Source organism: Schistocerca cancellata, chromosome 5, assembly GCF_023864275.1.
Source record: "Schistocerca cancellata isolate TAMUIC-IGC-003103 chromosome 5, iqSchCanc2.1, whole genome shotgun sequence".
Lineage (NCBI taxonomy): Eukaryota > Metazoa > Arthropoda > Insecta > Orthoptera > Acrididae > Schistocerca > Schistocerca cancellata.
Window position 1 is genome coordinate 2,018,979 of NC_064630.1, and position 16,497 is coordinate 2,035,475.

Below are 16,497 nucleotides of genomic sequence, written 5' to 3' on the forward strand. Positions count from 1 at the left end.
TTACTGTGTTATCCTTACAAACCCATCTACGAGTGGGATTTCCATTTGGTGCACTTTAGGTCTGCATTGCTGCTAACATACCAGAATAGTTTTCATGGCGGACGGCATGCTATATCTCTCTCCAATACTGAAAAAAAAATTAATTGTATCAGTGGTGGGATGCTGGGTCTGAAGTTGCCATTCCATGCTGAAGGTAGCGCAGCAAGTAACAGGAGCCTTTCCACAACTGTTCAAGATACGGAAACAATGTTTACGGCGATTGACAGTACACAGATTGGCTGACTAAAATGAAGCACAGGTTCATGGGGGGCACCGTGAGGTACGATGGAGCAGTGCATTTGGTAAGAGAGGGAGGCGTGGGTGTAGAGACCGCAGACGGATACGGAGGCTCCAGCACAGTGGGCAGCACGCTGCAGAGGCTGTGCAGGGCTGGCGAGGTCTGCCGTGGACAGCCGCGCCAGTGTGCAAAATCCAGTGTGACCTTTTAGAACCATCGGCCATGGAGTGTGCGAAAAATACATCAAAAAAAGTTTTGCATCACCTCGGTTCCGAGAGTTCCTGAACCTGTGCAGAAAACTGGAATAGAGATCAACATAAACATCATTTCCGCCATTTTTATCGCTCATGAAAACCACACTTTGCGTGTAGTTCCACCATACAGCGAGACCTTCAGAGGTGGTGGTGCAGATTGCTGTACAAACCGGTACCTCGAATACCCAGTAGCACGTCTCCTTCCATTGATGCATGCCTGTATTCGTCGTGGCATACTATCCACAAGCTCATCAAGGCACCGTTGGTCCAGATTGTCCCACTCCTCAACGCCGATTCGGCGTAGATCCCTCAGAGTGGTTGGTGGGTCTCGTCGTCCATAAACAGCCCTTTTCAATCTATCGCAGGCATGTTCGATAGAGTTCATCTCCGGAGAACATGCTGGCCACTCTAGTCGAGCGATGTCGTTATCCTGAAGGAAGTCATTCACAAGATGTGGACGATGGGGGTGCGAATTGTCGTCCATGAAAACGAATGCCTCTAGCCAATATGCTGCCGATATTGTAGCACTATCGATAGGCGAGCCGAGTGGAGGGTCTGAAACAGAGGCTCAGACAGCTCTGCGACCGTGTAGGCTGCAGATTCCTCGACTTGCGCCCAAAGGTGGTTGGGTTTCTGGATTCCGCCGAATAGGTCAAGTGTCCACTCTACGCAGGAGCCGGCTACACGGGTAGCAGGGGCTGTGTGGCGTGGACTTGCCGGATTTTTAGGTTAGAGGGTCTCAGGAAAACACAAGATGGGCTTCAAAGGGTGCAGGCTGAACACAGGAAGAGCATAGATATAGGAACCATTGTTATAACAGTTGTAAATTGTCGTAACTGTGTTGGGAAAATACCAGAGGTCCAAGCGCCAATAGAAAGCACTGATGCTGAAATCGTTATAGGCACTGAAAGCTGGCTAAATTCGGAAATAAACTCAGCCGAAATTTTTGCGAAGAATCTAACGGTGTTCTGAAAAGATAGGTTAAACACGGTTGGCGGTGGCGTGTTTGTTGCTGTCAGAAGTAGTTTAACTTGTCGCGAAATTGAAGTAGATACTTCCTGTGAGTTAGTAGGGACAGAGGTCATTGTTGGCAACCGGAATAAAATAATAATTGGATCCTTTTATCGACCTCCTAATTCAGATGATACAGTTGCTGAAAAGTTCAAAGAAAACTTGTGTTTGATTTCAAACACGTACCCGAATCATACGATAATAGTTGGTGGTAACTTCAATTTACCCTCGATATGTTGGCGAAAATACATGTTTAATTCCGGAGGTACGCATAAAACATCATCCGAAATTATCTCGAGCAATTAGTTCATGAGCCCACGCGAATAGTAAACGGTTGTGAAAATACACTTGACCTCTTAGCAACAAATAATCCTGAGTTAATAACGAGCATCAAAACCGATTCAGGGATCAGTGAACACAGGGCTGTCGTAGCAATGTTGAATATTGTAATCCCCAAATACTCGAAAAATAAGAGAAAAACATACCTATTCAAAAAATCAGATAAAAATTCAGTTGACGCCTTCCTGAGAAACAATCTCCACTCATTCCAAATTAATAATGTAAGTGTAGACCAGATGTGGCTTAAATTCAAAGAAATAGAATCGGCAGTAATTGAGAGATTTATACCAAATAAATTAAAAACGACGGAGCTGATCCTCCTTGGTACACAAAACGGATTAGAACACTTGCAGAAAAAAAGAACAAACACGCCAAATTTAAACAGACGCAAAATCCCCAACATTGGCGATCTTTTACAGAAGCTCCAAATTTAGCGCGGACTTCAATGCGAGATGCTTGTAACAGTTTCCACAATGAAACTTTGTCTCGAAACCTGGCAGAAAATCCAAAGAGATTCTGGTCGCATGTGAAGTATGTTAGCGACAAGAAACAATCAATGCCTTCTCTGCGCGATAGCAATGGAGATACCATCGAAGACAGTTCTGGCAAAGCAGAGTTACTAAACACAGCCTTCCGAAATGCCTTCACAAAAGAAGACGAAGTAAATATTGCAGAATTTGAATCGAGAACAGCTGCCAACATGAGTAACGTAGAAGTAAATATCCTCAGAGTAGTAAAGCAATTCAAATCAATAAAAGCAAGTCTTCTGGTCCAGACTGTATACCAATTAGGTTCCTTTCGGAGTATGCTGATGCATTAGCTCCATACTTGACAATAATATACAACTGTTCGCTCGACGAAAGATTCGTACCCAAAGACTGGAAACTTGCACGGGTCACACCAATATTTAAGAAAGGTAGTAGGAGTAATCTACTAAATTACAGGCCCATATCGTTAACGTCGATATGCATCAGGATTTTAGAACAAAAATTGTGTTCGAACATTATGAATTACCTCGAAGGAAACGGTCTATTGACACACAGTCAACATGGATTTAGAAAACATCGTTCCTGTGAAACACAACTAGCTCTTTATTCACATGAAGTGCTGAGTGCTATTGACAAGGGATTTCAGATCGATTCCGTATTCCTGGATTTCCGGAAGGCTTTTGACACCACACAAGCGGCTGGTAGTGAAATTGCGTGCCTATGGAATATCGTCTCAGTTATGTGACTGGATTTGCGATTTCCTGTCAGAGAGGTTACAGTTCGTAGTAATTGACGGAAAGTCATCGGTTAAAACAGAAGTGATTTCAGGCAGTGTTATAGGCCCTTTGCTGTTCCTTATCTATATAAACGATTTGGGAGACAAGCTGAGCAGCCGTCTTCGGTGGTTTGGAGATGACACTGTTGTTTATCGACTAATAAAGTCATTAGAAGATCAAAACAAACTGCAAAACGATTTAGAATAAATATCTGAATGGTGCGAAAAGTGGTAGTTGACCCCAAATAAGGAAAAGTGTGAGATCATCTACATGAGTGCTAAAAGGAACTTGTTAAACTTCGGTTACACGATAAATCAGTCTAATCTAAAAGCCATAAATTCAACTAAATACCTAGGTATTACAATTACGAACAACTTAAATTGGAAAGATCACATAGAAAATGTTGTGGGGAAGGCCGCGTTATATGGGCAGGACACTTAGAAAATGTAACAGACCTACTAAGGAGACTGCCTACACTATGCTTGTCCGTCCTCTTTTAGAATACTGCTGCTCGGTGTGGGATCCTCACCAGGAAGGACTGACAGAGTACATCGAAAAAGTTCAAAGAAAAGCAGCACGTTTTGTATTATCGCGAAATATGGGAGAGAGTGTCACAGAAATGATACGGGATTGGGCTGGAAATTATTTAAAGAAAGGCGTTTTTCGTTGCGACGGAATCTTCTCCCGAAATTCCAATCACCAACTTTCTCCTCCGAATGCGAAAATATTTTGTTGACACCGACCTACACAGGGCGGAACGATCACCGGTGTCAAATAAGGGAAATCAGAGCTCGTATGGTAAGATATACAGGGTGTTTCAAAAATGACCGGTATATTTGAAACGGCAATAAAAACTAAACGAGCAGCGATAGAAATTCACCGTTTGTTGCAATATGCTTGGGACAACAGTACATTTTCAGGCAGACAAACTTTCGAAATTACAGTAGTTACAATTTTCGACAACAGATGGCGCTGCGGTCTGGGAAACTCTATAGTACGATATTTTCCACATATCCACCATGCGTAGCAATAATATGGCGTAGTCTCTGAATGAAATTACCCGAAACCTTTGACAACGTGTCTGGCGGAATGGCTTCACATGCAGATGAGATGTACTGCTTCAGCTGTTCAATTGTTTCTGGATTCTGGCGGTACACCTGGTCTCTCAAGTGTCCCCACAGAAAGAAGTCACAGGGGTTCATGTCTGGCGAATAGGGAGGCCAATCCACGCCGCCTCCTGTATGTTTCGGATAGCCCAAAGCAATCACACGATCATCGAAATATTCATTCAGGAAATTAAAGACGTCGGCCGTGTGATGTGGCCGGGCACCATCTTGCATAAACCACGAGGTGTTCGCAGTGTCGTCTAAGGCAGTTTGTACCGCCACAAATTCACGAAGAATGTCCAGATAGCGTGATGCAGTAATCGTTTCGGATCTGAAAAATGGGCCAATGATTCCTTTGGAAGAAATGGCGGCCCAGACCAGTACATTTTGAGGATGCAGGGACGATGGGAGTGCAACATGGGGCTTTTCGGTTCCCCATATGCGCCAGTTCTGTTTATTGACGAAGCCGTCCAGGTAAAAATAAGCTTCTTCAGTAAACCAAATGCTGCCCACATGCATATCGCCGTCATCAATCCTGTGCACTATATCGTTAGCGAATGTCTCTCGTGCAGCAATGGTAGCGGCGCTGAGGGGTTGCCGCGTTTGAATTTTGTACGGATAGAGGTGTAAACTCTGGCGCATGAGACGATACGTGGACGTTGGCGTCATTTGGACCGCAGCTGCAACATGGCGAACGGAAACCCGAGGCCGCTGTCGGATCACCTGCTGCACTAGCTGCACGTTGCCCTCTGTGGTTGCCGTACGCGGTCGCCCTACCTTTCCAGCACGTTCATCCGTCACGTTCCCAGTCCGTTGAAATTTTTCAAACAGATCCTTTATTGTATCGCTTTTTGGTCCTTTGGTTACATTAAACCTCTGTTGAAAACTTCGTCTTGTTGCAACAACACTGTGTTCTAGGCGGTGGAATTCCAACACCAGAAAAATCCTCTGTTCTAAGGAATAAACCATGTTGTCTACAGCACACTCGCACGTTGTGAACAGCACACGCTTACAGCAGAAAGACGACGTACAGAATGGCGCACCCACAGACTGCATTGTCTTCTATATCGTTCACATCACTTGCAGCGCCATCTGTTGTTGAAAATTGTAACTACTGTAATTTCGAAAGTTTGTCCGCCTGAAAATGTACTGTTGTCCCAAGCATATTGCAACAAACGGAGTATTTCTATCGCTGCTCGTTTAGTTTTTATTGCCGTTTCAAATATACCGGTCATTTTTGAAACATCCTGTATGTGTTCATTCTTTCCACGCACTATATGAGACTGGAATAATAGATAATTGTGAATGTGGTTCTATGAACCCTCTACCAGGTACTTAAATGTGATTTGTAGAGTATCGATGTAGATGTAGATGTCCACTGCAGTAGACGATTGTTCGCCGTAGCTTGTTTGGCATTCTCAGTCAACCATGAGGCTCTTGGTGCACTCATTCCAGCAGTCCACTGCAAGGGGTCGCTAGTAGGGGGACAAAGCAGGAGTGCGTGCATTTTGTTAGTTGCCTACATCAAGGGCAGGTATGCACTCAGGGGCAGCCCTACTGTTCTCCTTTGATTGACAGGTACTTAACCTATTGTTCTCCTTTAATTGACAGGTACTTAACCTATTGTTCTGTTAAGTGCTTTGCCATGTCACCCCCATTTCCTTTTGATTGACAGGCACTTAACCTATTGTCGTGGTCCCCCCCAACAGCCCCGCCAACTCCAACCCCCCTCACTGCTACAGGTACACTTTCAGGTCTGAGTTATTGGAATAGGCTCCCCTCTCGCTCTTATCAATTTGATTGACTGCTTAATTAAATTGATCAATTAATTAACTCCTCTGGTGGGAAAGTGCCATGCCCCCTGACAAGCCCCCCTGGTGGGAAGTGATGGTAGCCCAACTGACCTAAGTCATACGACCGCCACCTCTTCCTAGGAACTGGCGGGAAGCTTGAATTTTGAAGATAGGTCAATTTGACTATCTCTACTAACATAAGAAAATGGCATGAAAGAAAGGGCACTAGGGCTATCTCCACTAACTTAAGCCATGCAACCACCATCTCTTCCTAGAAAATGGTGGGAAGAGGACTTGACCTGTGCTGGACATAAGTCTTTATTTTGTATACACTATTTATTTAAACAATTAGAGGCAGTACTTCCATCCAGTGGGTTAACCACGAGATCTGGAGTCCAAGTGACCTAGTCCACAGCACTGTCACCACAGGATAATGTCGTCTGTCCCGTGTCATGAACCAAGATAGCGGGAAAATGGCTGGAAACAGTGTGGTCGCCATGGGGTCCGGAGTCCAATTGCCCTAGTGCACAGTGCCGCCACCAGAGGGCGCTGTTGTCCATTCTGTGACGTAATCCAAGATGGCGGCCCGGTGGAAGAAGGAACTCAAAGCAGAAAATTTCAGGGTATATTGTTTATTTTTAAAAAATCAGTTAGTGGGGTTTGGATTTCGCTTGCTCACCATTCTCTGCTGTTTGGAAACATATAGGTCTTGTAAGAAGTAATTACATGGAGCAAACATGTTGCATAATATAACGTACTCTGAGTGTCTTAACATAATGTTTGGCCCTTTGCCGGGACTTAACCTATTGTTCTGTTCAGTGGTTTTCCATGTAACCCCCATTACCTTAATTACTTACCGCCTTTGATACCAAATTAAGTAATTATTTATGTCCTCCCTCCATTTTCAGGTACTGTGCTTTATATAAAAATTATGCAAATTAACCTAGTGTTCTGCACTTAACCTCCTGTTCTGCTCCATGTCACCCACTCACGCACACCCTCTCCTTAACTATTGTACCACTAACACCATATTGATATAAAAAATTTATGCAAATTAATTAAATCGATATTTTTCACATGTATGGGGTAGTTTCTTTTAATTTGCAGCATCCTATTGGTCGGTGAAATCGATGGAATAAAGTTTAAATGAAAGATCACTAATAGACACATCCTGCCACTTGACACCCAATGCCGCCACAGCTGCCCCCTCTGTCCCCGGCTCTCACCCTACCCCGGCCACAGCAGCCACAGAATTGCTCTGGTGTCCATGCGCTGCCCTCCCTAAGGGTATCGGGATAGGGCTGCAGTAACCAGGTTGTTCACAGGGGCCTGATTCCGCAGCATCTGCTCCGCTGCCATCAAGTCCTCGCCGATCACGTGAGGTACATCGCACATCCCTGTCCACCTCGCCACAGAACTCCAAGGTGTGCTCATACCAATGCCATACATGAAACACATCCAGCCAGCACGTGTGTTTACCATTGCTGACGCTATACCTGTGGATACTGATGTCACAGATCGCAGTATAGAAAGCTGTTCCAGAATAGCACAGGCTGATTTCTCCCTAGCTATCCTAATGGAACATGCAAGCTGAGTCCAGCCGTGCTTATCCGCCACAGTGTGACTGACGCCTCCTCGCAAAACGTCCGCGTGGCGACTCACCGTCTAAAAGATTCTCAGTGTTATACTGACGTCACATGGCTACGTAAAATAGAACCGAGTCGACCTCTCGGAAATTGTATAGTGTCCCAGAAATAGTTAATGGTCGGTTTTGTAGGAGCTTTTATGATGTCTCAGCTTGTCCGCATGGAAATTCTTGTCCTATCAGACTTGTTTACGAAAATAGCACGGAATAACGCCGAATGCATTCCTCCTGATGGTCCTGACGTGGCACTCTGTCCATCACGTCTTACCCTTCCTCCTTTCAACATACACAAATGTTCTCACCGCTATGTAGAGACTCCTATATCCCAGCATAAAGGATGTCTTGTGAATGAATGGGGATTATGATTGCTTCTTGTCGAATTTATCCACCGAATTACTGATACCCCGGTGTGGAAGCACCATCGACCTTTCCTTTTTTTTTGCAGTTGCGACTTTCAGCTGCAAAAAGCTATTTTATACAGATAGCCATATTGCACCCACAATTAAACCTTGCAAAGTACCCTACATATCGACAAATAAGGAAAGACTCGTACTCAATTACACTGCTATCCAACTGAGGACAGAAGTTTGAATATTAGAGCATGAAACCGATCTCCAACCCAGCAATATGTCACCGCGTACCACGTCGATGTAGTAAACATACAATTCGTATCATGCTGCATACAAAATCATCCCTTTTACAACATTTGTACATACACCGCAAAGACAGACAGCATAAGCACATGCACTATAAGTCTACTCACGGATTTAGATATTTCCTGCCAGGTAGGGCAGTCATCCAACCCCAACACACAACCAGAGCGCCCTCAGTGGATCGAAGTCACTCTCAGAACTGTTGTGCAAGGACTGACTCATTTCCCCCTCGGCACAAACACATTACTGTTTCTGGTCCAGACCTGCTTGCTTGCTCGCTTTTCTACACACATCTCCAGACTCTGTGATTACAAGAACATATCTAATTTCGCATGGTTTTCTAGAATATCATACCATTTTCGCGGTAATTCTCGATATCAAACACATATCAATATTGCTTGCATAGCAGTACCGCTCAGACGATATAATTCCAAAGATATAGACTGGAAATTATTTCTCTAAAAAGCCAAAACTTTAGCTAGGTGGAGTGTGCTGTAGACCATAGAGTACCAAGAAACTTACCCCATCTGTGAAGACCTTTATGTGAAAAAAACTCGACAAAAGAAAAATAGAGTAAACTGATATTTCCACTCGCTAATACCAATGTTGGTGTTGTAACAAATTCCGAATCATCCCTATAATTTACAAAGTCAAATAACGTGTTCTCATGTCTAGAGAATCAGCAAAAGTGTCTTCCACCTGCTAGATGCATTCACCACAATCGATCATCTTTCAACTAAATAAGGAAGTCAAATGCGAAGAAGCAGTCAACCGAACAACTTACATGGGCGGGAATAATGGTCGCCGGCCGCGGTGGTCTCACAGTTCTAGGCGCGCAGTCCAGAACCGCGCAACTGCTACGGTCGCAGGTTCGAATCCTGCCTCAGGCGTGGATGTGTGTGATGTCCTTAGGTTAGTTAGGTTTAAGTAGTTCTAAGTTCTAGGGGACTGATGACCACAGCTGTTAAGTCCCATAGTGCTCAGAGCCATTTGAACCATTTTTTTTTTTTTGGAATAATGGTCCAGCGCAAACACATGTCCATATTGAATTTTGTCTAATTTCCACTTAATCACGAAAGCTGCCCAACACATACTAAGTATTAGTAGAAGAAGAAGCATGGTATGAAACCGGTATTTGCCACGCCCTCACGCTGCTCCCGCTGGATATTTCTCCAGTATTTGTAACGCTTTCTGTCTCAATGTCATATCATATTTCTGGCACTCTTATATCTCGAAACGAGCCATCTTTCTCGAACCTACTTGCAACAATAAAATTCCAACATGGGTTTAGGTAGCCCCTATGTATCTTGCTACTACCCCTCAGACTCTGTGCTACCCCCTCCGCCCCCCCTACAGCTTTGAGCTGTGATTATTCCAATGTAAGTCGGAACTGAGTAGAAGTTGGAGAAAACTATATCTACCACCTTCGGCAACTGGTATAGAAACAGGCGAAACTGAGTTACTGTGACAGAACTGTGTTTGGACCATTGGATGGAAACGAAGCTGCTCCTGCAACACGAGGTAGTATAAAAGACAGTACGGGAACTGTGGGAAGGACGTGGATTTTGCTACTGCATTGTGGTGCTTCTCCAAACTACAAGCAGGTACTAGAGATCCACGTCCCTCAGGGTCCATTCACATCTATCATCCCAACATTCTATCATCGTTATTCTGTGCCATCCACCAGAGAAAAATTACGAACTATAAAAGCTCCACTAACTTCATCCAATAGAGAACTCAATAAGATTTTTCCCACATCTTTCTCCTCCCATACATCGAAAGAAAATACTGCATGTGTGCTGGCTTCGAGCACATGTGATGATCCTATTAAATATAAAGGCATTGATCCACTGCACAGACCAGTTTAAAGTTTCATCACCTATACTGTAGCAGACCCGAGTTTGCGTTCGAGTCTGGATCCGTCGCACAGAGAGTGGACAGGTTGATCGATCGAGATGGAGCTTTAACTAGGTATGATTTAATGGTAGATTGATGATGCATTCTAGAGAGGGAGAAGTTGCTATAGCTCAATTTTTCCACTGTTCTGTCAGGATGTATCTGTCGCGTGACATAGCCTGTGCTCTACTCGTATACAGCCACGTGTTCTGTATGTGATTTAAAGCACTGTCTACTTGCGATCGTTAACGGTAAACCTGTCGGTCATCAGAGGACTTCCATTTCATGTGTGATGAAACATGACACATTCCTCTAAACTAACTATGATTTATGCAATGTACTCCATCCCTCTGTCGCATGTTAGGTGTAAATCGATACTTCAGTTTCATAACTAAGTTAGCGATAGGTGTTTGTGAGACACTGCAATCCCATGTGTATACATATGCTTGACAGATGTGTGTTTGTGTGTTTACAGAGTTAGTGGCGGAACGACTTGTAATTTTCACATGTCGGACGCTGCTGCTACACGTTTATCTGTTTCCTTGTAAGAGGTATTCCCTGTTATTAACCATAATTTTATATAGGGCTGATGCAGGCATAATATAATTTCTGAAGTGTGATCGGATGTGAACAGTGGACGCAATACATGTCTAGAATGCTATATTGTGCTCGTGTCACACAATGTTTTAAGGAAGTAGTTTTTTTCATTTTATGGTTCGATAATATAGTTTATCGTAGAGAAACCGGGAAGAAGGATAGATGTCATGCGCTTGAAATATATTTCTTACCTTGTAATATTAACAGCGCCACATTCCATGCAACTGATACGTTGGAAACACAAGCACTCTAACATTATAGCCCGTTTTAAGTGCAGAACATTGTAGCCTTAGGGGTGCATGTGTTTATGTTCTTTCTTACCAATACCTTCCAGTTACTGATCCTAGACTCTGGAATAATACTTTATAATTGATAGCTTGGTTGATTTATGTAAAAATGCTTCAAACTCCATCCGTCTGGAGCTCCATCGCGCATAAAAATCACCCGTTACTTGTTCTTCTTGACCTCTGCTATTACATCACAACACCTTCAAATCTGTTACTATACATCGATAAGGAGTGCTAACCTCATCGACATGGAAAACTTGCGCACTTGGATGGGCGAGGACTCAGCAAGCTCCTTTAATTCATGAGATACGAAATGTAGCGGTCTAATTCTGGTCGATTGCAGATTAAATCAGTAACGGTGCTGCGAGGCGGGTTGGTCAATGTCAGTGTGAGGAGGGTCTTTCAGTCTCTAATTTTACCCTAAGACTGCGAGAATGCTCTGGACTCCCATCAGCATAGAGATGATCGTAAATTAAGCACAATGCTTGAGGTGTTAGAAATATGTAGAGTACTGTCTGATATACTTTGATGATGGATTTGTTTGAGAATTAACAATGCATGGACGAGCTGCACAGCCATCTATCCACATTCACAATGATACTTGCAAAGTGGAGATGGGGTGGTTTAGCTATGATACTGGAATTGGAAAACATGTTGTCACATCATTGGTCAGTGTTGAAATTACTGCAAAGCTGGTAAAATTGCTCACACAACCAACTGTAATGCTTATTATTTCAGTACATCCAAGGTGTCTTTTCCATCCCATCTGTGCACGCTGTTGGTTACGACGCTATGATTCACTGACATCGCTTTTTTGAGTTGGAGAAAGATTTTTGGTGGAGGGACAACACCTTCTGGGGATGGATATCACCGAAACAGTGATCATGTACATGACCACAATATGGGGAATCAGTCGGAGCCATCTGCTATTCCATCACTGTGACAGAGAACGCCAGTCACTTTTGGACAGCAATTTGGAAACTCTCCACAATGCTGCCAACTCTTCCAGTTTCCTTATGTTGTAACTCTCTTATCTAAAATCATCCAGTGTGTGCAGCGTGTTATGGTAGGTGCAGTAACAACATGATTTACACGGTGTGACGTCTAGTTTTCTGCGAGAGGCAATGGACAGAATGTGTTAATGTCAGTTTAGAACCTGACACAGACCTCGAAGTCGTGGCAGAAAAACAAAATGTATGGCCGTGTACAAAGCATGTTACAGCAGAAAAAAATAATGTTTCAAACAATGACACAGGGTCACAGGAAGCGTCTCTTGCGACTTACAGTGTAGTCTGTGGGATACGGTCATCCTCCTACAGTACGGGTGATGAAACTTTAAACTTATTAGGTTAAGACACCCAGAGTACAGTGCCGAACATTAGGTTATGCTCCGTGTAATTACTTTTTACAAGACCTACATGGTTCCAAACTGCAGAGAATGATGAGCAAGAGAAATCCTAACCCCACAAACTGATTTTTTTCATAAATAAACAACATACCCTTGAATTTCCTCTTGTGAGACCCTTCCTCCATCAGACCACCAACTTGGACTACGTCACTGTGTACTAGGGCAGTTGGACTCTGTAGCCCATGGCAAACACAATGTTTCCCACCAGAGTCCCCGCTATCTTGGATTACGTCACGGAATAGATGACAGTGTCCTCTGGTGGCAGTACTGTGTACTAGGTCAGTTGGACTCCAGACCTCATGGTTAACACACTGAATGGTATTACTGCCTCTAATTGTTTAAATAAATAGCGCATGCAAAATAAACACTTATGTCCAACACAGGTCGAGTTCACTTCCCACGATTTCCTAAGAAGAGGTATCAGTTGGATGACTTAGGTTAGTGGAGGTAGCCCAATTGACCTATCTTCCCGCCATTTTCTTAGCTTAGTAGAGGTTGCATTGTCCTGATGGAATTTGAACTTCCTGTCAGAGGGGCATGGTAGGGAGTGTGGCACTTTCCCACCAGAGAAGTTATTTAATTGATCAGTTGAATTAATTAGTCAATCAAATTGATAAGAGGGGGGCTATTCCAATAACTCAGACCTGAAAGTGTACCTGTATCAGCGAGGGGGAAGGGGGGAGGAGTTTGGTGGATGGGAGGGGGTGGGGAGGACAATAGGTTAAGTGCCTGTCAATCAAAAAGAAATGTGGGTGACATGGAAAAGCACTTAACTGAACAATAGGTTAAGTACTTGTCATGAAAGGAGAACAATAGGTTTGCCCATGAGTGCATATCTGCCCCTGATGTAGGCAACCCGCACTAAGAAATTGCACCCAATCCTGCTTTGACCCCCTACTGGCGCTCCCTGCAGATGATGCTGTGCCCTGCACGCATTTGCTGCCTCATGACTGATGGAGGTGGCCATTAAAAGCTCTCGATTGTAGTGAAGGGTTACTGCAAATGCCGACTTTGAAAACTTTGACTTTTTTATTTAGTTTTATAGGAAGCGTTGAAGACATTTTGGTTGTATCAAATTTTACCTGTATTGCTTTGCAGGTATACTGGTTTATTTTCTGCTGTTAATTAACTGATTGGATTTTTATTATTCTTCATAATTTACTAATTTTTCTTAGAAAAAACACCATAAACTTGTACATTTACTATCTGTGTCTACTCACTAACAATACTTCTTACTGATATGTGTTCATTGCACCAGCTGTCACTTTTCCAAAAAGATGTACTGCTGCTCGATTCTTATTTATATGTTATAATACCGAGCATAACGAAACATTTCAGCTGCACGGTTGCTTGATTGTTATATTTCATAGGGACGCATTTTCCCATCTGAAGACGTGCAAATGCTTTAAGATGTTAGAATCTAGTTTACTATTTTTCAGTATCACATTTAGTTATATTTTTATGAAAATGGTTCTCAAAAATGCAAACAAATTTATCGAGAAGAATATCGCATTAATTCCATCATTAGGTTTTTTGGCAACTTTATTGAATATTCCCTGGGGAAGAGAGTATTTGTTGCACATCAGGGAGGCCAGTCTTCTTGAGCAGTTTACACACATATCCAGTTAGTCCTCTACTTATAGTCATTTTACAACGTGTCAAGCAGCATCCATAGATTGAAACGGACTCGATCCTTGCCCATTCACAGACTGCTATCTAAACACAGAACATCAGGAGTTAACCCCCTAATCGCCGAGTACCTTCTCCTGCTCCACAGATTTTACTCAACAGTTGCAAAAATTTTCGTTTATTTAATAATTGCATATCTAATTGTTTGACATGTTCTCGTGTTTCTGTGTAACAGGATGAAAATGCATAATTATGTGCTGGGTAACATTTAAAATGAATTTATGGTATACTTTTAAATAAATACTCAAAACTTCATAAAACGTATCGTGTTTTTAAGAGTATGTATCGATAATTTGTAAAACAGTTATTAGAAAAGACTTATGAGATGTGTGCGGACAAAGAAACAGTCATGAGCGTCAGCAATGACAGTGAGTGATAAATAAATGATCTCTGCTTAGTAAAACACATATTTAAATTAACATGGAAATACCTGTGAATGAGATGTTAGGAGAGATGACGTCACTGCCAAGCGACATTGTCAGGCGGTTTCCTGCTCGCCTGGGAGGACCAGCAGCTCTGCAACACAGGACACGGGGAATACAGTGAGGCAGTTAATTTACAACGTGCTTGAGCTTGTTAACATACCCTGACGTCTTATGTTTTGGTGGGAGAGGCTTCCACACGACGGAGTCAAATCCCCATTTCACTACTTCAGCTCTTAATGTAGTCTCTGACCAGAGAAACTGCATACAGAATAGAATTCTAACAAGGGCTGCAAACTACACTGACGGGAAAAAAGAATCGCAACAGCAAGAAGATGCGCAACATACACTACAGTTGATGGGTGTGTGTCTTCATCTGAAAGACGGCGGCTGCTCAGATTCCGCTACCGTCGCATCGGAGTGGCGCTAGTAGTGCCACTATGAATGCGCAAATCAAGTTTGCTTTAAATAAAAAGTGTTAAGTGTCGCGAGCCTCGGTTACCTTTGAGACTGGACGTGATGACTCGATGGCAGTCGAGAGTGCCTTTAGGGCTACAAAGACGCCAATATCGACATCGTATTGAGTTTGAAAGAGATCGTGTAACAGAGCTACGAGAGGCTGGATGTTCCTTGCGCGATATTACAGAAAGACCTGGCAGGAGTGTGCCCACTGCACACGTCTGCCGGCAGCGGGTGTCACGGGAATGTACGGCCGCAAGAAGACCGGGCTGCAGGCGGCCACGTGGCACTGCATAACATACAGCAGCAGTGTCAGGAGCAACTGGCACAGCAGTGGAACAACGAGCTGTTAAAGGTAGGCTGCTTCAGTGACAGCTCCGAGCCACACGCCCTGTAGCGTGCATTCCGCAGACTCCAAATCACCGCCGTTTGCGACTCGAATGGTATCGAGCGAGAGCTGACTGGAGGGCAGGGTGGAGGTGTGTCGTGTTTTCTGGTGACAGCTGATTCCGCCTCGGTGGCAGTGGCGGCCGCGTCTTGGCTAGGAGGACCTGCAGGCAACCTAGGCAACCTGTCTGCCCGGCAGACAGACTGGACCAGGCCCGGGGTGCGATTTCGTACGGCAGCAGCAGCACTCTCGAGCTTATCCCGAGCACCCTGATTGCAAACTTGTGCGTCAGTCTGGTACTTCGACCAGCTGTGCTGCCATTCATGAACTGCACTCCACGGGGCGTTTACCAACAGGATAACGCTCGCCCACACGGGACGCTTTAACCAGCAGGATAACGCTAGCCGACATAACGCTGTTGCAACCCAACATGCCCTACAGCGTGTCAACGTTTTGCCTTGGCTTGTTCGATCACGAGATGCGTATCCAATGGAGCACATTTGGGATCATCGGACGGCAACTGCAGCGTCATCCACGAACAGCATTAACCATCCCTGTATTGATCGACCGAGCGCAACATGCACGGAATTTCATCCCGCAAACTGACATCCGGCACGTGTACTACACAAGGCATGCACGCCTGCCTGCTTGCATTTTACGTTCTAGCGGCTGCTCCAGTTATTAACGTACCAGCGTTTCACATTTGCGATGGCCTATCTCGCGCTTACATGTACCTCGGATTAAGCAGTCATAATCACAGATATGTTACGTAGACAAATGTATTTTCTAAATTTCATTACTCTTCGTTAACTATATTTTGGTGTTCAGTTTCTTTTTTTTGTTCTAAGTGCACCACAAACGTTACGAAATAAAAACTAGTGCCTTAGGCTGACCGTCAACCCAAGAAAGGACGCATGAACCGTCACAAGCAGTTTAAAATTTTTTTACTGAACTCGTACATTCTTAAAACAGTATATCAAATTCAAAACTTGGTCTATCATTGTTCTTT

General features: G+C 43.8%; 1 protein-coding gene across 1 annotated transcript in view; it reads right to left on the reverse strand.

Annotated features, from left to right (window-relative positions):
• The window catches only part of LOC126187814 (sodium/potassium/calcium exchanger 3-like), a 168,267-nt gene extending 153,531 nt beyond the window's left edge, over positions 1 to 14,736 (reverse strand). The window contains exon 1 of the mRNA XM_049929101.1: positions 14,650 to 14,736. Coding sequence (XP_049785058.1) covers positions 14,650 to 14,695 — 46 coding nt within the window. The 5' untranslated portion in view covers positions 14,696 to 14,736. The remainder of the gene's footprint in view (positions 1 to 14,649) is intronic.
• Between the last annotated feature and the right edge of the window lie 1,761 nt (positions 14,737 to 16,497).